General features: G+C 49.2%; 1 protein-coding gene across 1 annotated transcript in view; it reads right to left on the bottom strand.

Annotated features, from left to right (window-relative positions):
- Window positions 1–1826: 1826 nt before the first annotated feature.
- The window catches only part of XPO1 (exportin 1), a 960241-nt gene continuing 937226 nt past the window's right edge, over window positions 1827–24841 (bottom strand). Inside the window, exon 25 of the mRNA XM_078649290.1 lies at window positions 1827–3463. Coding sequence (XP_078505416.1) covers window positions 3317–3463 — 147 coding nt within the window. The 3' untranslated portion in view covers window positions 1827–3316. The remainder of the gene's footprint in view (window positions 3464–24841) is intronic.

Genomic DNA, 24841 nt, shown 5'->3' with positions numbered 1-24841 from the left:
CAACCCCGGATGCTGTCTCCCCTCCAGGGGCTATGGGGTCTAGAGGCAAAGGCGGCCGGTGCCCCCCAAGGCCCAGGTCGCGGTGCAGTGAGGATCGGCGGTGTGCTCAAGACTGGGAGACCCAACCTCGTGTCCGCCGAGCGAGGGCCCGCTCGTCGGCTTGTTTATGGGGAAGAGTCTGTCAGGCCCAGGGAGCCTGAGATCGGTCCCCGCCGATGTCCCCCCTCCAGGAGCTCGAATGTGCCCCTCGAGCCTGCCGCAGCGCCCAGCACCCGTCTCCTCACCTGAAGGCCGCCAGGCCAGGACAATCTTATGGCGGTGTTTCTTCTCACCGGGCTGCAGAGAGAGGGGGGCCGGGGTCCGTGAGGCGGCGGTGGTCTCTCCTCCAGGTGTCCCACTCGCCCGTTCTGGAGTTCGCTAGATGAGGCCTCAGCAGGGGGCCCGCCGGGCAGGTCTGGTGCCACCTCCAGGCCCGCCGCCTTAGTGCTGCAGGAGGGCCGGTGCACAGGCCCGAAGCCGGGGCCTGGATTTTGCGACCCCCGGGTCAGCGTCTCTCTCAGCAGCTGGGCGGCTCCGGCAGCGGGTCACAGCAAGGTCCGGACCCAGGTGGAGGCGCCGCTCAGAGCAGGGGGCCGCCGGGCAGGTCCGGCGCTACCTCCAGGCCCGCCGCCTTAGTGCTGCAGGAGGGCCGGTGCACAGGCCCGAAGCCGGGGCCTGGATTTTGCGACCCCCGGGTCGGCGTCTCTCTCAGCAGCTGGGCGGCTCCGGCAGCGGGTCGCAGCAAGGTCCGGACCCAGGCGGAGGCACCGCTCAGCCTATTCTGCGGCCGCGCCTCCCCCTCACTATCCTCTCCACGGGGGTGCTCCCAGAGGCGTCCGTGTGAAGGCGCACAGCCCCTCAGGGCCGCAGCATGGCCACCATTATGGAGCGTGGGAGGATCGGCGGCGCAGAAGTGCAGCTTGCGGCTCAGCCGAGGCCCGATGTCCGGTCACCTCCGCCGGACGGCCCCTCTCCCGCTATTCTCCCGTGGTGGCAGGGGGATATACGGGCTAATATCGTGGTGGTCAGGCGGGGTCAGGCAGGGAGCTCCGGAGACCCACGTCCGCTCACACCGCCATGTTGGACACGCCCCCCTGCACGGATGTTTTTGACGTCACACAGAGCTGACCGATACCACCTACCTGCGTACAAGTGTATTGCTCGAGAGAAAGTATTGCGGATACAGTACGACACCTGGTAAATGCAAAGGTAAGGAATCTGCATCTAAAAGTCTCTAACAGATAGTGCAAGCACTGTTATTACAAAATAAAGAAAAACATTTTGAGACGCAAAAAAATAAACTGCAGTGTCAAGGCTCTATAGAGTATATATCAATATTTTCACAAGTGATGCCTTTACAGGGTAGTAGTTCAAAATGTTTTCAGATCTTAAGAGGAAGAATCTGCATCAGGAAGTATCCAATAAAATAATGATGCAGAGTCACAGTGAACTGTGAGACTATCAGTGGTCATGGCATTTGCAGGAACGTACACTATGGTCTCCCAGGGACTATACCGCTCCCCCTCTTTGGTTTCCTGAAATTTCTGTACACAGAAGTACCAATGAAATGGTGGTCTGAAAACAGTTCAATAAAGCCTTTTTTTTTTTAAATAAACTTCTGCAATATATTTTTTACTCCACAGCCTTACTGTAAAGCAAAGCTATACTACTCAATCTCCAGAAAAAATACAATAGAGCACACTGTACAAGAGCATTCTCCCATCCAAACAATTTGCAGCACACTTCAAAGGTTCAACTTTAAACAAACATACATTTGAGTTTTGGAATCTGGCTTATTAACTTTAATTAGCATTTTAAAATTACATGCACAATACAAAAAATAACTACAATATTCAATTTTCATATCAAAAAGATCACACTATACAACCTCATTTTCTTTAAAATATCAAGAGATTTGTGTACTTTTGTAATATACATGAAGCAAGGCAGTCCTATTATAGAACTGCATGCCAAAACTGTAAGCATTAGCAATCCCAGGTTAGACAAATAACAAATGTTTGTCTGGAATAAAAGTATAGCATTTAAAAAAATAATTTAAAAAGTTGTTTTCAAGTTAAATAAGGCAGTTTACTGAATTGTATGCTCAAGTACATTTCACAACTGTAATGCTTAATTTAGCCAACTATAAAACTAATCCTTAAGTATTTCATTTATTTGTATACTGCTGTAGTTGTCTATTGCACTGCCTCCACTAACAACCTGAATTGTTTACTGTTTTTCGGCAATGTAAATACGTATACAATTGTTTCAAATAGTCCAGTCTGTAGATTTAATTTGCTGTGGTTTTAATGTTACATTGCAGCACCAATAAAGGCAAGTCCGGGTTTGAGATGGTTTTCCATGGAATGGAAATAACCGGATTCCAAATAATCATAGCTCATTAAAGAAGAACTCAGGAAAGGAAACAAATGTAAACCGAGTTTATTTTGCTTTTAGGTAGTGTTTTAAAGCACTACAGCATGGTAAACAATGTAAATTAGTACAGGTCATCTCAATAGCCAGAGTTTTTATGAGTTGTTAAAAAGATGCAGCCTATTCTAACAGGATAAATAGTTTTAACCATTTCACTTCTCGTTAATGAAAGCTCACAAATGAGCAACACTCCTCATTGAGGAAAACAAAAAGCTGTTGTCGCAAAGCGACAGCACACACACAAAACAAAAAAATCTGTAAAAATAACTAACTGTACTGTTCCCACACTTTCTGAACTTGCTTAATACCGGGATGATATTGATATGCACATGATCTTGCCGCAAACCTACAATTCAACCTTCAACACACTTCACCATCTATACCATTCAGTCCAAAAATATAACTGTTCAGACAATGCAGCCCCTTTCTGACAATTAGCGCAATTTATCTCTTCTTCTAGGCTGCAGTACAGGCTAGAAAGAAATACTAACCTAATTAAAAATTTGTATTAATTACAAATATTTTTAGAGCAGACTTTACAAATATATGTTAATTCCATTTGCCTTTCCTCTGCTTAGCCTCAAAATGAGCATGAAGTAATATTTTGAATGTTTAATTCACCTCCATGCAATTCTAAATAAAGATGACCAAAACATAAGCTTTTAACAGTGGAAAGATTTTTCACAGAATTTGTTTTATACAAAAAACGCATAATAAGAAAAAAGGGCCACTAGGTGACATAATTTACAAATTGGCATCATTTTGGTCAACAAATATTCAGACATAGTTCTCTTCAAGAACAAAGCAGCTGTTTAGAAAAAAGGTGCAACTTGGCTTTTGGTTTTCAATCGCACATTTCTTCAGGAATTTCATGTGGATTGAGGATACCCGGCACAGACATTTGTAGTTTGTGTTTCTCTTCCTGGGCTTGCCGAAGTGCTGTCTCCCTCTCTTCCAAAAATAGATCTGATGTGTCTTCGCCTGCAAATTCCTATAAAGGAGCAAATAGCAACCAAGATCATTTCATCAAGATTTCAAACTATCTTTTTATCAGCATTGTCAACTAATCAATAACTAGATTATACAAATTTAAAGTAAAGTGTGAAAGAGGAAAGAACGCAAAGAGGTAACAACGCATGTAGAAGGAAGCCTACTTGTGCAACAGGTAAAAAAACTTTAGTTTGGAAGAATAAATATATTTTCCACTCAACAAATTAGTCTACAGAATTTTCTGATTCTTAATTAGTCGTGTAGTAGTATCTTTCACAAAAACGCTTCCAATACCCAATCCAAGTGACAGACATCACATATCTACATTTATCAGTTTCTCTTCACAAAAGCTTTAATAAAAATAATCAGTCCAGTTATCAAGTTCCCTTCCAATAACTGACAAGTTATTTGTTGGTTATCTTGCTTTAAGATTTCATGTGCTTAGATCACCTCAAGTCTCGCAGGAGGGCTGGGTCCCTTTAATGAGGACTGACGAGACGCACTGATGGTCCCTGTGTGCGGACCATCTCCTCCAGCTGTGACTAGTGCAAACATACAATCTATACTCTGCGTACCTCCCGCCTACCCATCTACATTGAGTGGGCCTTCTCCTTGGGTGAACTGCTCGCGTTGTGAGGCTGACCCAGCGGACTTCTATCATAAGGTTTGGGCTTGCCAGAGGATGTAACACTAGTGGTCTGCAGTAACTAAAGACAACTCAGATGTTTTTAGGGAAGGGGGGTGGGGGAGGGAGGTCCCTCATTACCCCCTCCTGATTCTTCTGGGGTACTTGAGGGGGTGCAGGGGGGGGGGTCTGTGACACGTGCTGAGAAGGCATTCCTGTGCACAGCCCTACCTATTGCAAAGTGAGACATACCTACAAAGAGTCCTCTCCCCCCCCCTCCTGTGTGCAATGGAGGCGAGGCGTAGACTTGTGCTCAGCAGGAGCGGGTAGTATTTAGATCGAGGGGTTGCCACCAAAAACGTGAGCGGGTGTGGGGGAAATGGCTGGGTCCTCTAATGTAATCTGTGACCTGTTATTTTGGACCAATATGTGCAATGTCCGCTCTGATGGATAATAACATTGCCATTCATAGAGATCATGGTGTGCTACTCTGCAGTCTGTTATCAAAGTGCAATATCAGCTTGTTCCTGTGCGGTCAACTCTCTTGGCCTTAAAGAACAAGCTACTTACCTTTGGTAACAATATATCTGTAAGAGACAGTAATAGATTCCTTACCTTAGAATTATCCCAGACGTCAGACTGGATCCAGAGAATCTTTTTCTTAGCAATTACCCTGCGGGTCCGGTAGGTGGAGTTGGTCGACTCTGCGTCAGTTGTTGTGGTAGCCGGGATGACGTCGCAGTGTCTTAGATGCTGCCCCTGTGCGTTGTCAGTTCTGACACGACTTTCCACACCAGAAGTGCAGAGCCATGCAAGACACTGACCACTGGTGCACAAAACTAGGGCCCTGCAAGGGAGTCCCTAAACCTAGAAATCAGTTCGCAGAACGGGGAGAATGGGAGGGGTGGTAAGGAATCTATAACTAATATAGGTCTCGTACAGATACATCGTTACTGAAAGGTAAGTAACTTGTTCATTTGAAAGAGACAGTTATAGATTCCTTACCTTGGAAAAGATACCCCAGCAATACCAACTCTGGAGGTGGATCTGCAAACCATGATCACACCAGGAAGTGCTGGAGAACAGCATGGCAGAAAAAGCGGTCTCTCAGGACTTGGCTGTCCTGGCAGTAATGCAGTGTGGACGTGTGCAAGGATGCCCACATGGCTGCCTGACAGATGTCAAGTAAGGGAACTCCACGTCCTAAAGCAGTAGTGGCTGCTGTCGCCTTGGTGGAATGGGCACGCAGCTCTACTGGAGGCTCTTTTTAACCTAAAGAATAGCAGATCTTAATGCATGGGAACCCACGAGAGATGGTATGTTTGTGCACTGCCCGGCCTTTCTTGGCGCCCACATAACCCACGAAGAGTTGATTGTCCACCCGGAAATCATTAGTGCGATCAAGGTAGAAAGACAGCACACGTTTTGAGTCCAGACAGTGGAGTCTTTTCTCTTTCGAAGGACGCGGAAGTGGGAAGTAGGTAGGGAATGTGATGGTATGACCTATGTGAAAAGAGGTAACCATTTTGGTCAGAAAAGAGGGCATAGTAAGGAGGACTAGTTTGCACAGATGAACAGCAAGAAAAGGAGGTTTGGAAGATAAGGCCTGAAGCTCACTCACCTTGAGAGCAGAGGTGATGGCAAGCAAGAAAGCAGTCTTCAAAGTAAGGAGACAAAAATGACAATTATGTAGTGGCTCAAAGGGAGCACACAAGATGCACAAGTTACTTACCTTCGGTAACGATATATCTGTAAGAAACAGTAGTTCGTATTAGATTCCTTACCTTAGAATATCCCCAGGCGTCAGACTGGATCTGGAAATTTTTGCGTAGCAGTACCCATGCGCGTCGGTAGGCGTCGTCCGCGTCAGTCGACGGCGTCGTGATGACGTCTGAGTACTTCGACGCCGCATCCGCTTGCTAACGTCAGTTCTTATACACAACTTTTCCGCGCAAGAAACGCAGCGCCATGATGAAAACCAAAACTGGTGCCATAAAACTAGGGCCCTCAAAGGGAATACCTTAACCCTAGATATCGGTTCGCAGAACGGGGAGGATGGGTGGGGCGGTAAGGAATCTAATACTAACTACTTTTTCTTACAGATATATCGTTACCGAAGCTAAGTAACTTGTGCATCTGAAAGAAACAGGTTAGTATTAGATTCCTTACCTTAGAATAGATACCCCAGCAATACCAACCCCAGTGGTGGGTCTGCGAACCAATGATTACACCAGAAAGTCCTGGAGGACGGAACGGCCAAAGAAGCCATCCCTCCGGACTTGGCTGTCCAGGCAGTAGTGTCTTGCAAACGTGTGCAGCGAGGCCCACGTAGCTGCCTGACAAATGTCCTGCAAGGGGACTCCCCGGCCCAGGGCAGTAGTAGCCGCCGTGATCAGAGTGGAATGGGCCCTCAGCCCAACAGGAGGTTCCTTTTTAGCCAAAGAGTAGCATGGCTTGATGCACAACACGACCCACCAAGAGATGGTCCGTTTGTGCACCGCCCGCCCCTTCTTTGCGCCCACGTAACCAACAAAGAGTTGGCCATCCACCCGGAACTGGCGTGTGCGATCTAGAAAGAATGACAGCGCACGTTTTGGGTCCAGACGGTGGAGCCGCTCTTCCTCTTTAGAGGGATGCGGAGGCGGAAAGAAGGTGGGCAAGGTGATGGACTGCCCGATGTGGAAGGCTGTGACTACCTTGGGCAGGAAAGAGGGTCTGGTCCGCAACACAATCTTGTCCGGATGGACAGAAAGGAAGGAATATGCTACTTACCAGTATGCATCTGTTCTTGGCATAGAGGGCTGCAGAGTGGTACATTTATGAATAGATCACCATCTGGTGTTGGGCTCGGATGATTGCACTTTGTTTTTCTTCTGGAGAAGTCTTTGTCGTCATAGATGACTCCTCCTCTCGGTGTTAGTGCGCATGGGCATCGGCTCCATCCTTAGATTGTTTTGCCATAGTAGGGTTAGATGGAGTAGTGTAGTATAGTACATAAAGATATGCCCATGTAAGTGTATCTAAATAAGATAATGTTGGGACAGACACAGGTTTCCGGGGAGGCAGGGAGGGCATGTACCACTCTGCAGCCCTCTATGCCAAGAACAGATGCATACTGGTAAGTAGCATATTCCGTTCGAGGCATATGGGCTGCAGATGGTACATTTATGAATAGATTGTAAAGCAGTTACCTCCCTAGCGGTGGTCACCAGTGTCTGTCGCAACTGTCTGAAATAGAGTTTTTAATACAGCTTGGCCCACCCTGGCTTGTTGTGCAGCCTGTACATCAACACAGTAGTGCTTTGTGAATGTATGTGGTGTAGACCAAGTTGCTTCTCTACATATGTCATCTAGGGGAATGTTCCCTAAGAATGCCATAGATGCTCCTAGTTTTCGTGTAGAATGAGCTCTAGGAGGAACAGTTAATGTTCTCTTTGCTTTAATGTAACATATTTGTATACATCTTACAATCCATCTTGCGATGCCTGCTTTAGAGATAGGATTGCCCTTATGTGTTGGGGAAAATGCTACAAATAGTTGTTTAGTTTTCCTGAAGTTTTGTGTTCTATGTAGTACAAAATGGCTCTTTTGACATCTAGTGTATGTAGAGCCCTTTCTGCCACCGTCTGTGGCTTTGGAAAGAAGACTGGTAGTTCCACTGGCTGATTGATGTGGAATGCTGAAATTACTTTAGGCAAGAACTTTGGGTTTGTTCTAAGAACCACTTTATTCTGGTGTAACTGTAGGAATGGTTTTTGTATTGTTAATGCCTGTAATTCACTTACTCTCCTGAGTGAGGTAATGGCTATAAGGAAAGCCACCTTCCATGTAAGGAATTGTATTTCGCACCTATGCATAGGTTCGAAGGGTGGCCCCATTAGTCTGGTGAGTACTACGTTGAGGTTCCAGACCGGGGAAGGTGGTAATCTTGGTGGAATGACTCTTTTAAGGCCTTCCATGAATGCTTTTATCGCTGGTACTCTGAACAGTGATATGTGCTGCCTGTTTTGTAGGTACGCTGCTATAGCTGCTAGATGTACTCTGATAGATGTGTACGCTAGATTACATTGCTGTAAGTGTAATAAGTAGCAAATAATCTCCCTTGTAGATACGTCCAGAGGGTTGATATTGTTATTAGTACAGTGTATAGCAAACCTCTTCCACTTAGCTGCATAGCATGCTCTGGTGGTTGGACGTCTCGCTTGTTTAATTATCTCCATGCAATTTGGGGGTAGATCTAAGTACCCAAATTCTAGGATCTCAGGAGCCAGATCGCTAAGTTCAATTGAGTTGGATCTGGGTGCATTATTTCTCCATGGTTCTGTGTAAGGTGCATGGGTAGAATTCGTAGCTTTTGATGTGGCACTTGTGAGAGTTGCAGGAGCGTGGTGAACCACGGCTGTCTTGCCCACGTGGGTGCTACTAGTATCATGGTCATTGAATGTTGTTGCAGCTTCCTGACCACTAATGGGATTAGTGGGAGAGGGGGAAAAGCGTATGCAAATTTGTTGGACCAATTTATCCATAACGCATTGCCCTGCGACAGGTGATGTGGGTACCTGGACGCGAAGCTTTGGCATTTTGCGTTCTGATGAGTGGCAAAGAGGTCTATCTCTGGTTGTCCCCATTTTTGGAAGAATGGCTGCAGTATTTGGTGGTGCAGTTCCCATTCGTGTATTTGTTCCGACTGTCTGCTTAAGATGTCTGCTATCTGGTTTTTGACTCCTGGTAGGTGTTCGGCTAACAGGTAGATGTTTTGAGGAATGGCCCATCTCCAAATTTCCTGTGCTAGTCTGGATAGTTGGAGAGAGTGCGTCCCCCCCTGTTTTTGAATATAATACATTGCTGTCATGTTGTCTGTTCTGATCAGGACTGCTTTGTTGGTAACATGTATTTGGAAGGCTTTCAATGCTAGAAATACTGCTAGTGGTTCTAGATGATTGATGTGCAGTCTTCTTCCCTGCACACTCCACCTTCCTTGTACTGTGTATTTGTCCATATGTGCTCCCCATCCGGTGAGCGATGCGTCCGCTGTTATTGTCACCTGTGGAATTGGTTCTAGGAACGACCTCCCCGTGGCAATGTTTGTTGTGTTCCACCACTTCAGAGAGCGGTGTGTGCGGTCGTCTACCAACACCAGATCTGTAATCTGCCCTTGAGCCTGATTCCACTGTGTCGCTAAGCATTCTTGTAGCAGACGCATTTGTAGTTTGGCATATGGTATTAGCAGTATGCAGGATGACATCATCCCTAATAACTGCATGAACACTCTTGCTGGTAGTGTTGTGGCTGGAATCTTTGAATGACTGTAAGCATTGTTTGGATCCTGACTGGGTTGGGGTATACTTTGGCTTTTTCTGTGTTTATAGTAGCCCCCAGATATTGTTGAACCTTGTTTGGTTGTAGGTGTGACTTTGTGTAGTTAAACGTGAACCCTAGCTGGTGTAGTAGCTGAATTGTCTTTTGTGTGTTTCGAAGACATTCCTCTTGTGACCTGGCCTTTATTAGCCAGTCGTCCAAGTATGGGAAGACATGAATTTGTTGTCTTCTTAGGTGAGCTGCCACCACTGCCAGGCATTTTGTGAACACCCTTGGTGCCGTTGTGACACCAAACGGAAGGACTTTGAACTGATAATGTTGTCCTTCTACCACAAACCTGAGGTATTTCCTGTGGGCTTTGTGAATTGGGATATGAAAGTAAGCGTCTTTTAGATCCAGTGTAGAAAGAAAGTCCCCTTCCTTCAGTAAAGGAAGTACCTGTTGGAGCGTGACCATGTGGAAATGTTCCGAATTTATGTATGCGTTGAGCGGTCTTAGGTCCAGTATCGGCCTTAGAGACCCATCCTTTTTGGGAATTAGGAAGTATAGGGAGTATACTCCTGTTCCTTGTTGATGTTGTGGAACCTTCTCTATGGCATGCTTTCCTAGCAGGGATATTACTTCCTGCTTTAACAGTGTTATGTGATCTTGTTTCATTGGACGCTGTTTGGGGGGGATGTTTGGTGGGGTAGATGCGAGTTCCAGGCAATAACCATGTTGGATAATTTGTCTCACCCACCTGTCTGATGTGATGTTTTCCCAGACAGGTAGGAACTGTGATAGGCGTCCCCCGACCGGTGTTATATGGTCTGGGGGGAGCTGTATGAAGTCACTGCTTTGGGGTTGGAGAGTTGCGGTTGTTGTTGTTTCCGCGACCTCTACCCTTGTTGTTGTTACCTCTGTAGCCACCTCTAGAATTACCTCTGGGTGATGTAGGTGTAAAAGAGTTTTGTTGCTGGCTTGTACCTGTATTTTTGGATCCTCCTCTATAGGTGGACCTACGAAAGGAACCTCTTTGTGTCGGCTGTTGCAATGCTCCCATTGATTTAGCCGTTTCGGTATCCTTCTTCATCTTTTCTAAGGCCTCATCTGTCCCTGTGCCGAAAAGTGTTTTCCCATCAAAGGGTTGGTTCAGTAACGATGTTTGTACTTCTTGTTTGAACCCTGATACTCTGAGCCATGCATGTCTCCTTAACATGATGCTTGTGTTAGTAGATCTTGCCGCAGTGTCTGCTGCGTCTAGGGCGCACTTTATTGAAGTGTTAGTAATTAACTTCCCTTCTTGTATGAGTTGATCTGCCCTTTTTTGGTGTTCTTTAGGGAGATGTGTGATGAGTTTCTCTAACTCATCATAATGCGCTCTGTCATACCTTGCAAGTAGTGCTTGCGTATTAGCTATGCGCCAGCTGTTTGCCGCTTGAGATGCTACTCTCTTGCCAGATGCATCTATTAGTTTAGACTCTTTGTCGGGAGGTGGAGCTTCTCCTGTAGATAAAGAGTTTGCTCTCTTACGAGCGTTAGTGACCACTAGTGAGTCTAGAGGAATTTGCCCTTTAATGTATATTGGGTCTTTTGGAGCTGCCCTATATTTTTTATCGATTCTTGGGTTCAGTACCCTAGCCCTCACTGGGTCTTTGAATATCTCTGATGTATGACTGAGAAGGCCCTTCAGCATTGGTAGTGTTCCTGATGTTCTTTGTGCAGTAGGTAGTGTTTCTAATAAGAAATCCTCTATTTGAGGTTCTGCATGTAGTTCTACCTTATGATATGTTGCTGCTCTATTAATGAGTTGTGCAAACCCAGTGTTATCATCAGGAGGTGAAGGTTTTGAGGGATACAATTCAGGGTCGTTCTCATTATCTGACCCTACATTATACTCTTCCCATGGGTCTGCCTCCTCTGGGATTGTGTCTTCATCATCCCCAGGATGTTCCCCCTCCCCTGTGTCACTCTCTACATCTGTTGTTGGTGTAGATGGTCGTGTGGGAGGAATATTTGGCCTATTGTGAGGAAGAGGAGAAGATGGTGTGTGTCTGGGTGTAGGAGAAGGGGGAGGAGTTGTATTCGTCCCCATTGTTCTCTTCTTCGGATGAATCTTGTCGTCCGAATGTTCATTCTTCCTCTTTTTAGGTAGTTCTGTGACTACCTTGCCAGTCTTTGGGTCAATAAACAGAGTCTTTTGTTTAGGATCAGTCCCGTGTTCCTGTATCGGTACCGCAGTTTTCGGGTCCGAAAGGTGTTTTTTCTTTTGAATGTCCATTTGTGTTTTCGGTACCGAGATCTTATTCGGATCCGATTTCTTCGGTATCGAAGATGTCCCCGGTGTCGAGGGTGTTTTCGACGCCGAAACGTGCTTCGGTGTCGACATGGACTGCTTCGACTTCGAGCTTTCCTTGACTTGGAGCTTCGGTGTCGATGTGGTCCGTTTATCGGAACCGGAACCACCATGATGGGAGACCGAGTGTTTCGGTTTCTGTTTCGTTGCCGGGCTCGAAGGCGGGGCGTTGGAAACTTTTTTCGGTTGTCTGACCGGGCTCGAAGGCGGGGTCGATACCGTGTGGGGTCTGTTTTTTGGTAAAGGGACGTCGTCACTCACGGTTTGTTGGACGTCGATTTCCTCGACGTCGGACTCGTCCGCTTCAGACCCCGCCTCATCGGCCTCTTCTTCCTCCTCTTCTGGGTGCGGGTCCTCAAACAGCTCCGGGATTGCTTGTGACTGCATTCTCGATACCTCGTGTCTTCGGGCTCGACGGTTTCTAATCGTCGATTTTGAAGAGAACGCTGCACAGGCCTCACAGTCCCTGGATTCGTGTTCAGGGGACAAGCAGAGGTTGCACACCTCGTGTAGGTCCTTGTGTGGGAACTTAGCACCACACGTTGGACATTTTTTGAATGGAGTCCTTTCCATGGACCCCGGGCTGGACTACGTCGAGTTTCTCGTCGTCGTCCTTCGAACCGCGTCGGTATGGAGTGAAGTCGCGTTCGATAACGATACCGTCGATTTGGAAATGGATACGCGCCGGTTATAACCTTCTTTGTTGAAGTCGGTCCGGAGCGCTTCGATCCTCATCCGAACCCGATGGCGGAAAAAAACAATCTAAGGATGGAGCCGATGCCCATGCGCACTAACACCGAGAGGAGGAGTCATCTATGACGACAAAGACTTCTCCAGAAGAAAAACAAAGTGCAATCATCCGAGCCCAACACCAGATGGCGATCTATTCATAAATGTACCATCTGCAGCCCATATGCCTCGAACAGGAGGTTTAGAGAAAAGAGCCTGGAGCTCACTCACTCTCCTGGCAGAGGTGATGGAAACCAGGAAAGCAGTCTTCAGAGTAAGAAGGCGAAGAGGACAGTTATGAAGCGGCTCAAAGGGAGCGCACATCAGGTAAGTTAAAACCAGATTCAAGTCCCACTGGGGCATCACGAAAGGAACAGGAGGAAACATATGAGTGATGCCCTTCAAGAATCTGTTAACAATTGGGGACTTGAACAAAGAAGGCTGATCAGGTAGCCTCAAGAAGGTGGAAAGGGCAGAAAGGTAGCCCTTGATAGTTGCCCAGAGCAGAGCCCTGCTGGGCAAGAGAAAGAAGGAAGAGGAGAACCTCAGAAAGGGGGGCAGAGAGCAGATCCACAGCCTTTGCTGTGCACCATGCCACAAATCTTTTCCACCTGCAGGCGTATACCGATTTTGTGGAGGGACGCCTGGCTGCCAGAATCACATCACATACTTCAGGAGGCAAGTCAAATGGCCTCAACTGTCGCCGCTCAATCTCCAAGCATGGAGGTGGAGACTGGACAGGTTCGGGTGGAGGACCGTCCCCTGCTGCTGCGACAGAAGGTCCTCCTGAAGAGGCAGACGAATCGGGGGATCGACTGACATGCGGAGTAGCTAGGGATAGGAGTATCTTCCTGCACAGTCCGGAGCCACCGGAATGACTTGGGCCCGGTCGCGTTTGATCTTTAGCACTCTGGGCAGAAGTGGTATAGACATAAAGACGTACAACAGACCGCAACTCCACTCGTGACGAAAAGCATATCCGAGCGAGTGCCGCTTTGGAAATTCCAACGCGCAGAACTGATGACATGGCGCGTTCTCTTTGGTGGCGTATAGATCTAACCAAGGCTCTCTCCACTGCTGAAAGAGGCCATGCGCCATGTCCAAGTTCAGACGCCATTCGTGATCCATCATGCACCAGCGGCTGAGTTCGTGTGCCCTGGCGTTCAAGGAACCTACCAGCATGTCCAGAGGCGCAGAGCCTCCTGACAAATGGTCCACGACCCCACCCCGCCCAGTTTGTTGCAGTACCGGCAGTGGTGTCCATGAACACCTGCACTACACTTCCCCGGACAGAGGGAAGGAATGCTTTCAGTGCAAGTCGGATCGCCCGCAGCTCCAGAAGGTTGATCTGGAGCCGGAACCCCGCCGGAGACCAGACGCCTCTGATCCCCCCTCTCTCCCATGTGGCCCCGCCATCCCAGGAGGGACGCATCTGTCACCACTACGTTGGGAAAGGGAGAGATCTGCCGCTGACCCAATCGCGGTTCGTGAGCCACCACTAAAACTGTTTTGCAGTGCCCTCCGAGATCCGGACGTGGTCGGACAGGTTGCCCTGATGCTGTACCCACTGAATCTTCAGGTCCCACTGCAGAGCCCGTATCCACCACCGGGCGTGATGCACCAGAAAGATGCAGGAGGCCATAGGCCCCAGGAGCCGCAGCGTCAACCTGACCGAGACTCGGGATAAAGGCTGAAAGACCGGAATCAGAGCCTTAATATACCGAACCCGCTGTTCGGGGGGATAAACCAGGCCCGGACTTGCCTTTGCGGGCACCGGGCAATCCCCCGGTGCACCGCAAGGTTGGGAGACGGTTTTTGTTACAGGGCCGTTTTTGCAGCGTTGCTAAAAAAAAAAAGAAACTGCCCTGTAACACAATCAGCCAAAAACCAGCCCTGGCAAAGAGCGCGGTCGCACCCCCTACCCACCCGGGGTTGGGTGGGTGGGGGCGGCCGAGCACTTTGCCAGGGCTGGTTTTGGTTCCCTGTCCGGCCCCGGGATAAACCCGAAACTGCACTGATAAAGAGGAGCTTCTGGGAGGGGCACAGGTGTGACTTCGGCACATTGATGGAGAACCCCAGCGAGTGCAGGAGGTCGGTCCTAGTCTGGAGGTGGGAGACGACTGTTTGGGGTGAGCCCGCCTTCAACAACCAATCATCGAGATAGGGGAAGACTGAAACCCCTAACCTGCGCAGATGAGCTGCGACCACCGCCATCACTTTCGTGAACACCCGTGGGGCGCTGGTAAGGCCGAAGGGGAGCACGGTAAACTGAAAGTGCTCGTGGCCTACCGTGAACCGCAGGTAACGCTGGTGGGCCAGCAGGACGGGGATGTAGAAATACGCGCCCTGCAAGTCCAACACTACCATCCATTCTGGGTCCAGGGCAGCTAGGACCTGAGCCATAGCCAGCATTTTAAACTTCTCTTTTCGGAGGAAGCCGTTGACGCTCCTTAGAACCAAGATAGGGCGTAGGCCCCCTTTGCCCTTCTTGGGTACCAGAAAGTAGTGGGAATAACAACCACGTCACACTTCTGGCCCAGGACCGCGCTCGACGGCCCCCTTGGCCAAGAGGGCTGTAACTTCCTCCTGCAGAAGTTGCAAGTGATCATCCGACATGCGGTGGTACTGCGGTGGCATGGCTGGAGGGGTTGCCTCGAAGGGGAGGGAGTAGCCCCTTCGGACGATTTGCAGCACCCACCTGTCCAATTTGATGGAGCGCCAGTGGAGGAGGTGATGGCGAACATTGCCCCCACTGGCGTCAAATGGGCCTGAAAGCTCGGACAAGGAGAATTTTGAAGCAGATGCTGCAGGGGTGGGTGCGGACTGGCCTTGCCACGGCCACGGTGGTTACCACGTCTGCGTTGAGGTGGATTCTGCGGCCTGTGGCTAGCTGGATGTGAGGAGGCGCCCCTTCCTTGGCCACGAAAGGGACGAAAGGCCGAAGTCTGCTGGCGATGGCAAAGGCCCAAGGACTTGGCCGTAGCCCTGAAGTCCATAAAACATTCCAGTGCGCTATCCGCCTTGTCGCCAAAAAGGCGACTGCCACCAAAGGGCATGTCCATAAGGGATGCTTGGACATCGCCAGAAAAGTTGGCGGACCTCAGCCAGGCGTGGCGGCGAACCGCCACAGTCGTTGCAATAGGCCTGCCTAGCGAGTCCATGGTATCCAGTCCACACTGAATGGAGTATCGTGCTGCGTCCCTTCCCTCCGCGAGGGCCTGGGTTAGCTTTGCCTGGACCTCCGCCGGGCTCTGCGGCAGCACTTCAGCAACCGTATCCGACAAGGAGTGGGAATAACGGCCCAAAAGGCAGGCGGCTTCGACAGACCGCAACCCCAAACTTAATGAGGAGAACAGCTTCTTACCGAACTGGTCATACCTTTTGGATTCCCGATCCGGAGGGGCAGTCGGGAATGCGGTCTGGGAAGTTGAGGTCTGGATCAACAGACTCTCAGGGGTGGGGTGAACGGACAGGAAACTGGGGCCACCCAGAGCCGGGCAGTGGCGTCGGGCCACGTTCCGTCTACAGGGAGGTCTGTGGAGGGCTTGGACCAGGTGCCCAACAGAACGTCAGTGAGGGCCTCGTTGAACGGCAGGAGAGGCTCTGAGGAGCTTGCCTGCGGTTTGAGGACCTCAGTGAGGAGGTTAGCCCTCATGGCCGCGACTCGGCCTGAAGAGCCAAAGCCTTGGCTGCCCAAGTCAACACCACACTGTACGCAGCCCCCTGGCATCCCCAAGTTTGTTCGCCCAGAAGAGTGATGTCGCTTCTTGTGCTTTGACTTACCGGAGGACTTTGAGCCCGACGAGTGGTGTTGACTCGCCGAGCTGTGATGACTGTGGCACTGCGACCCGTCCCTCGACCTCCTCCTGGACCTCGAGCGGCGCTGGGCCGACTGCCGGATCTCGAGTCGCTTACGGGACCGCTCCCGTCTAGCTTTCGACGTCAAGGCCCGGCAGTCGGGGCATGACTTGTCATCATGCTCAGCCCGAGGCAATAAAGGCACAGACGGTGGGGGTCGGTCACCGACATTAGTCTGTTACAGTCGTCACAGGGTTGGAACCCTGGCATCTCTATCGGCACCGGAGTGGATAAACTACTCTAGAAGATCCAAAACAGATCGAAAAAGTTAGTCAAAAAGTGACTGAGTACTGCTCTTCCCGGATCTGTGCTTGCAGGCGCGGAAAAAAGAAGAACTGACATCAGCGCGCGAGGGTGGCGTCTAAGTAATTTGACAACGTCGTCCCGGCGACCACGACGCATACGACGGACGCGGAGCCGCAGACGCCTACCGACGCGCAGGGGTACTGCTACGCAAAACTTTCCGGATCCAGTCGGATGCCTGGGGATATTCTAAGGTAAGGAATCTTACACTAACCTGTTTCTTTCAGATAATATAGAAGGACAGAACGTGCAAAGTGACTGTCCCTCCTCACTACCGAATCTAAGCAGTAATGCTTTGCAAAAGTGTGGAGAGAGGCCTAAGTTGCCGCTCTACAAATGTCCTCTACAGGACCACCTCTAGACAAAGCAGATGTTGAAGACTTTGCTCTAGTAGAGGGAGTTCTTATACTCTGGGGGTTCCTTACCGGCCAAAGAGTAACACATCTTGATGCACAATATAATCCATCTGGAAAGGGTGCGCGAACCACACGATAGTCTTTAGTCCTATCTAGGTAAAAACTCACCGCCCCTCTTGGGGTCCAAGCGGTGAAGCCTCTCCTCTTCCTTGGAAGGGTGAGGGGGAAGATAGAAGGTGGGAAGCGTAATGGACTGCCCCAGATGGAAGGGAGTTACCACCTTAGGCAGAAAAGCAGCCCTGGTACCGAGTACCATTCTTTCAGCATGAATGGTCAAGAATGGGGGTTTGAACTCCGAGCTTGAAGATCACTTACCTTGCTTGCCAAGGTAATGGCAACTAGAAGGAAAATGCTACTTACCAGTATGCATCTGTTCTTGGCATGTAGGGCTGCAGAACCACACACTTTTGCATTAGATCACCATCTGGTGGTGGGCCCGGATGATTACATTTTGTTGTTGTCTTGGAAGAGTCTTTGTCTGCTAGGTGACTCCTCTCCCTTAGACCGTAGTGCGCATGGGCATAGACTCCATCCTCAGATTGTTTTTGCCATTGGGCAAATGATGCAGTTGAATCATTACAGATAAGGATGACCATGTTTTATGTATCTAAATAAGATAATACTGGAACAGATATAGGCAGCTGGGGAGGAGTGTGTGGTGCTGCAGCCCTACATGCCAAGAACAGATGCATACTGGTAAGTAGCATTTTCCGTTCGAGGCATATGGGCTGCAGACCACACACTTTTGCATAGATTGCACAGCAGTTTCTCCCTTAGCGGCGGTCACCCACATCTGTTGCAGTAGTTTGAAATAATGTCTTTAGTACAGCCTGGCCCACACTTGCTTGCTGTTTTGCCTGCACATCTACACAGTAGTGTTTTGTAAATGTGTGCGTAGTAGACCATGTAGCTGCTTTACAGATATCATCTAATGGTATGTTTCCTAAGAATGCCATAGATGCTCCTATCTTACAGGTAGAATTAGCCCTAGGAGGAATGGATAAAGTGTGTTTCGCTTTTTGGTAGCAAATTTGAATACACTTAACAATCCATCTGGCGATGCCCGATTTGGAAATTGGAATGCCTTTATGTGGAGGTGAAAAGGACACAAACAATTGTTTAGTTTTACGAAAAGGTTTTGTCTCATCTATGTAGTATAGAATCGCTCTCTTTACATCTAGTGTGTGAAGAGCCCTTTCTGCAACTGTTTGCGGTTGTGGAAAAAATACCGGCAACTCAATGGATTGGTTGAGATGGAAGGGTGAAATGACTTTCGGCAGAAACTTTGGATTTGTCTTGAAAAACACTTTATTATGATGCAGTTGTATAAATGGTTCTTGAATTGTTAATGCCTGGATCTCACTCGCTCTTCTTAGTGATGTGACTGCTACTAAAAAAGCAACCTTCCATGTAAGAAACTAACTCACACGTATGCAGTGGTTCAAAGGGAGGACCCATAAGTCTTGTAAGAATATTTAAATTCCATACTGGAGAAGGTGGTATTCTTGGAGGAATTATTCGTTTAAGTCCTTCCATGAACGCTTTTATAGCAGGTACTCTAAACAAGGACAAATGTTGTCTGTTTTGTAGATATGCCGCTATAGCAGCAAGATGTAATCGAATTGAAGAGTATGCTAAATTAGATCTTTGCAGATGTAAGAGATAGCATATGATGTTTTGTATAGAAACATCTAAGGGGGTTCACGTTATCTGTGCAATAGACAACAAATTGTTTCCATTTTGCGGCATAACATGCTCTAGTGGTAGGACGTCTTGCCCGTTTAATGACATCCATGCAATCAGGAGGTAAATTTAGATATCAAAATTCTAAAACCTCAGGAGCCAAATCGCTAGATTGAGCTGCATTGGGTCTGGATGCATAATCTCTCCATGGTTCTGTGTTAGTAGATGTGGGGAGAGTTTTAGTTTGTGATGTGGTACTACAGAGAGCTGCAGTAGCGTTGTGTACCACGTCGGTCTTGCCCACGTTGGTGCTATTCGAATCAATGTGAGAGAATGTTGCCTTACTTCGTATTAGGAATTAGTGGGAGAGGTGGAAAAGCATACGCAAATTTGTTTGACCAGTTTGTAGGAGAGTAGGGTCTGCAATCCTATGGTCCCCCCAGATTTTTGCTTTTTGCTTCACTGGTTTACGACTTTCCCTGGCTGTGGGCCTGCTAATCAGACCCACAGCCTAGCTGTTCTCTCTCTAAATTGACAACCATGTACTTTAGGTGCATTTACCAATTGGTACTGGGCCACCCTATCAGTCCCTGTACAGTGTACCTTAGGTATCCAGGGCATAGGTGTACCCAGGGCCTACCAGGGGCCGAAGCATGTATTATGCCACCCCTGGCTGGCCACCTAAACCTGGCACAACTGGCTGCAAGACAGCTGGGGCAAGGTGGTGTAATCACCCTTTGCTATAGATCTAGTATACCTATATCTAACCCCAAAATGGACACCTATATTCCTATCAGTCACTCCTATGGCAGGCCTTATCAATCCTGAAGGCAGAGTGCTTGGAATTATGTGAGATGGTGCTCTGGCATGAGCTGAGCCCGTCTGCAGCTTGCGGAACCAAGTCCTAATAGCTGTTCCATGATAACGCTATACCATATACTCTTAAGTGCATTATAATCCTCGCGGTTAAATGCTAACTCTGGTATAACATTATTAAAACATGTCGAGTAAGGTGTCATACGAATTTGAATACAACCCCCTCACCAATTCTGGCGACGGGGGTAGCATTCCACCCTTCTAGAGGGACACGACATGTATGTAACTGTGAACCCCGGTTAAAGTTAACTCGAGCCTCAGCATCACAAAATGGATGCTGCCACCACAGACACAAGTCTGACCTCCTGCTGCTGGGAGTCCTTCCAGCGAGGGAGGCTTGGACAAAGGGTTTCCTGCCTTGGGAGGTGCTAGCACCACCCCAGACAGGATTTTGTGTATTGGGTAGGACCGGCCTGAAAGGAATGAGACATGCCTGGGGCACACAAGGTGCCCTGTGCATACACCGGCTCACACCAGTTGCTGGGGCACCCCTGCCCCAGTTCTGGCGCGAAGCCGGACAAAGGATAGGGGGTGTAACCACCCCCCTTCCTGGTCCCACCCAGGGGAGGGACCTAGTCAGTAAAGCAGCCCCCTTTAGCAGGATATAGGTAGGAGCTGGTCCCATTCCAAATTAGATTATTCCTGAACTACTCTACAAGAAGAAACTCTGGACTTCGACGTTCTGCTCCACAGAAGACTGAAGAATCTCCCTTGTGGGCAAGGAGTGTCCACCCAGCAACTGCAGGCACCATCAAGCGTCCAGCGGCTTCCCTTTGTCGTCTTCCTTCCAGGATCCAGACTTCAGAGCCAGACGAGACCCGGATTCCCAGACCTCTCCGACCTCAACTCACATCTGCAGCACAGCTGAGATCCGTGGGTGCGACGAGACTCGTGGGACCGGCCATCTTGGAAGAAACTGCACTTCGCTTCCAGCACGACTCCCGAGGTAAACTCGACCAAGTGCTTTCGAGATTGAGAAGCCCCAGCCCCTGCACCGAAGATCAGCCCCCCCAGCATCCACGAGATCTGCGTGGGGCCCTTCTGCTTGTTTGCTGCTCGACGCGTTGTCTGGTCACTTGCCGGCTGGCTAGTGGCCTCCTAGACGACGAACCTTGAAATCTTCACTGCTGGTCTGGTTGCTCCAGACTGGCCCCTGCTCCCTTCCAAAAGAGGGGCACCCCGGACTCTCCTAGTCCGCACCAGACGCCTTTTCCACTCACCGCGTGGGTTGCCTTTGCCAAGGCCTGTTGACGCCGAATCCGGAACCAACACCGCCGACAGCGAGAGCCTGCGTGGGACAGCTCGTGCCTCCATCCTGGTCGTCCAAGACACCTCCTGGTCCACGTGGCTGTAGAGTCAAGCGTCCACTCTTCACTTGATCGCGACAACGACATCTGGTTCCTTCCTGGTTCCACTCCAGTCACTGGCTAGTGACTGAACATTGTCCCCTCTGCTTTCAGGTCTTCAGCATCCCTGATCCACCCTTGGATCACACCGGACATCTTCCTCCTGGTCGCCTGCAGCATCTTTTCTTTCAGGCTCCATTGATTTCAACGCAGAAACTCGACACGACTTGGCACCTATGCACCTGCAGCCCGTGGGTGAGGTAACGAGAGCATTTCGGTGCTCAAGGGTAGCTTGACTCTCCTAGTGTCCAGATTCACAGTCCTTTTAGTCCTAACTAGTCAGGATTGTCCGTACTCACCTTTTTCTTGAACTGTACTGTCCATAGACGTTACGCATCCCGCGTGTGAATTCACACTCTGCACCCGCGTCCCGTGGGCCTCCTATTACTTACCTAAGGTTAGGATAGCGTAGTCCCAGCGGTCCTGCAGCCTCTGGACAGCTCCATTTCTTCTATCGACTCTCACATTCCATTTACTTAGTATATGGTTTGTCGTGCCCCTAGGGCACCATTGTAATTTTGTGCAACTTATCGTATTTTTCCTAAGAGATTGTCATGTGCTTAGCCCTCTGACCTCAAAGAGTTCAGAGGTGTTTGTTATTGATAAATATACTGTTTATTTTCATAACAATGGGGAGAGGGGTTGGCCTAACGGCTAAGGCGCTCGACCTCAGACCTGGGGAACTTGGTTCGAGTCTCGGTAACGACGCCAAAAACCCCCTGTGATTCTGGGCAAATCACTTAATCTCCCCGTGCCTAAAAAAATGAAAGTGTGTCCTCATGTAACGTAACTGGTGCTATGTAAAGCGCTCTGATAACTGATTCGGTTCGGTTCTAGTTCGCGCTATATAAAACTCTGCAAAAAAAACAACAACAAAAAAAAAACCAACCTGTGTGGTGTCCTTTCACCTGGTATTCAAGGGGTTATATTGTGGTAAAACAGCTGGCTTCACATGCCAAAAGAGTTTAGCCTAAGACTGCTTTGTCCATGCTACTATTAGGATAGCTGGTCTATAAGGTTGACTTACAACCAATCACCATAAGGGTTGTTTGGACTGATACAAGGTGATCACTAGAACTAGTGAGCATCATATATCAGGCCAACTTCTCACACAGTTCCTCCATACCGCATTTATTTATTTATTTATTTGAACTTATATTGCGCGCAGCTACCCTCAATGGGTTTCCCGGCGCCAGGGATAGATAAAAGAAAGAAAACAAGCAAAAGGCCCAAAACAGAACAAACAGTGCAGAGGGATTAATTGAACAGAAGGGTCTTCATTTTTTTACGAAAAGGGAGGAGATCAGTCTCGGCTTTCAATCAATCATTCAAAGCATGTATGTGGGTGAGGAGACGGAAGGTGATTCTCTTGTTGACCGGGAGCCAGTGCAGGTCTCTCAGGTGTCCGGAGATGTGGTTGCTGTGAGAAGTTGGCCTGATATGCAGTGCTCACTATTCTAGTGATCACTATGTATCAGTCCAGACAACCCTTATTGATGATTGGTTGTAAGTCAACCTTATAGACCAGCTATCCTAGTAGCATGGATACGAGCAGTCTAAGGCTAAGACTCTAGAGGGCGTGTTAAGCCAGCTGTTTTACCATCACATATACCCCTTGAACACCAAGTGAAAGGACACCACACAAGTTGTTATGAAAATAAATGTATATTTATTTCTAACAAGAGTACCCTGGCTCTTTATGAGACAGGGAGCTAAGCACACAAAACTCTTACGAAAATACTTAAGTCGCACAATTTACACAAATGCCCGAGGGGCACGAAAAACCATATACACAAAAAGTGGAATGTGAAATTACTAGCAGGTAAGTACTATTCTCATAGGCTTTAGGATCGCTAGGACTGGACTACTGAACCTTTAGATTACTAGCAGGAGACCTAGGGACGTTGTGTGCAGAGTGGGAACTCTCACGCGTAAGGCGGGAAAAAGTCTATGGAGGCTAGCAATTGCAAAGTTACTGTTCTCGGGCGAACCCGACTAGGTGGGTCGAAAACAAGAGTGGATCCGAACACTTAGGGTGTTGGACTATGCTGGAGCACCGGAGTACTCAGTTTACCTAGCCCAGGGGCTGCGGCTGCATAGGGTTCAAGTTGCGTCGGAAACCCTCGTTGACGAACCAGGAGCCTGAAGAAAGAAGTTGCTGGCAGGCGGCCAGTGAAGAAGTTCGTGGAGATCCAAGCCTGGATCAGGGAAGAAGAACACCTGTAAGCAGAGGGGACCAAGTTCTGAATCACTAGCCAGTGATTAAGTGGGCACCAGAGTGGCACCGGACGAAGTCACCTCGACCAGGTGAGTGGGCGCTGCTGGGCTCTGCAGTCTCTCGGACCAGGAGGCGTTGTCGGCGACCAGGATGGAGGTGCGAGCTGTCCCACGAAGGTACTTGCTGTCGACGTCGCTGGACCGAGGATTGGGGCAACAAGTCTTGGCAAATTCAAGCCCACGCAGTGGACCTAAAAGGGAGTCTGGAGTGGACCAGGAGGGTCCGGGGTGCTCCTCTGTTGGAGGGGAGCAAGGGCCAGTCTGGAGCAACCAGACCAGCAGTGGTTGTCGTCGTGAAGCGTCGTAAAAGGGCCACTAGCCAACGGGCAAGTGACCTGGACAACGCGGTGAGCAGCAAAGAGCAGAAGGGCCCCACGCAGATCTCGTGGATGCAAGGGGGCTGTACTTCGGTGCTGGAGCTGCTCAGGGTCGGGGCTTCTCTTACCCCAAAGCACTCGGTCGAGGGTCACTCGGTGGTCGTGCTGGACAAGCGTCGTGCAGTTCTGAAGATGGCCGGTCCCTCGAGGTCTCGTCGCACCCACGGATCACAGCTGGGCTGATGATGTAGGTTGAGGTCAGAGGTGCCAGGGAAGCCGGTTCTCGTCGTGCTGGAGCAGTCTTGATCCGAAGGAGAGACTGGCAACAAACCGCGATGCTTGGTTGGTGCCTGCTGCTGCAGGGTGACTACTCCTTAGTCACAAGGGAGAAATCTTGAGAAGAGTCTTGAGTTCTTCGTGTAGAAGGTCGGTTCAGGATTCAAAGATTGATCTAATTTGGAGGGAGGCCTGCTCCTACCTTTATCCTGCAAAAGGGGGCTGGCACGTGACTAAGTCCTGCCCTATGGGTGGGACCAGGAGGGGGGTGGTTACACCCCTCTTTGTCCGGCTTCGCGCCAGAACTGCGGGCTTTCCCCCGCTCAGGGTCTGGTGTGCCCCTGGAACTGGTTCAAGCCGGCCTATGCACAGTGAGCACCGGGGTGCCACTTGCAGTCACCTTCCTCTAAAGCCCTGCCTACTTAGGATACACAAAATCCTGTCTGGGACGGTGCTGGCACCGCCCCTGACAGGAAACCCTTTGTCCTTGCCTCCTGTGCTGGGAGGACTCCCAGCAACAGGAGGGCAGACTTGTGTCTCGGTGGCAGCATCCATTTTGTGAAGCTAAGGCTCTGTCTGACTTTAACCGGGGTTACAGGTTACCAACATGTCGTGTCCCTCTAGAAGGGTGGAATGCTAACCGAGTCGCCAGAATTGGCGAGGGGTTATTATTCCAATTCGTATGACACCTTACTCGACATGTTTTGATAAAGCGATACCAGAGTTGGCATATAACCGCGAGGATTATAATGCACTTAAGAGTATATGGTATGCGTTATCATGGAAACTGCTAAGGGATAGATCCCGAAAGCCGCAGATAGGCTCAGCTCATGCCAGAGCACTATCTCACACGATTCCAAGCACTCTGCCTTCAAGATTGTCAAGGCCTGCCATAGGAGTGACTGATAGGAGATCTGTGTGCCCATTTTAGGGTTAGATATAGGTATACTATATCTAAA

Source organism: Lissotriton helveticus, chromosome 6 (assembly GCF_964261635.1).
Source record: "Lissotriton helveticus chromosome 6, aLisHel1.1, whole genome shotgun sequence".
In the NCBI taxonomy this organism is placed as follows: Eukaryota; Metazoa; Chordata; class Amphibia; order Caudata; family Salamandridae; genus Lissotriton; species Lissotriton helveticus.
The sequence above is the reverse complement of the archived record's forward strand: the minus strand, read 5'-3'. Positions and strand labels throughout refer to the sequence as shown.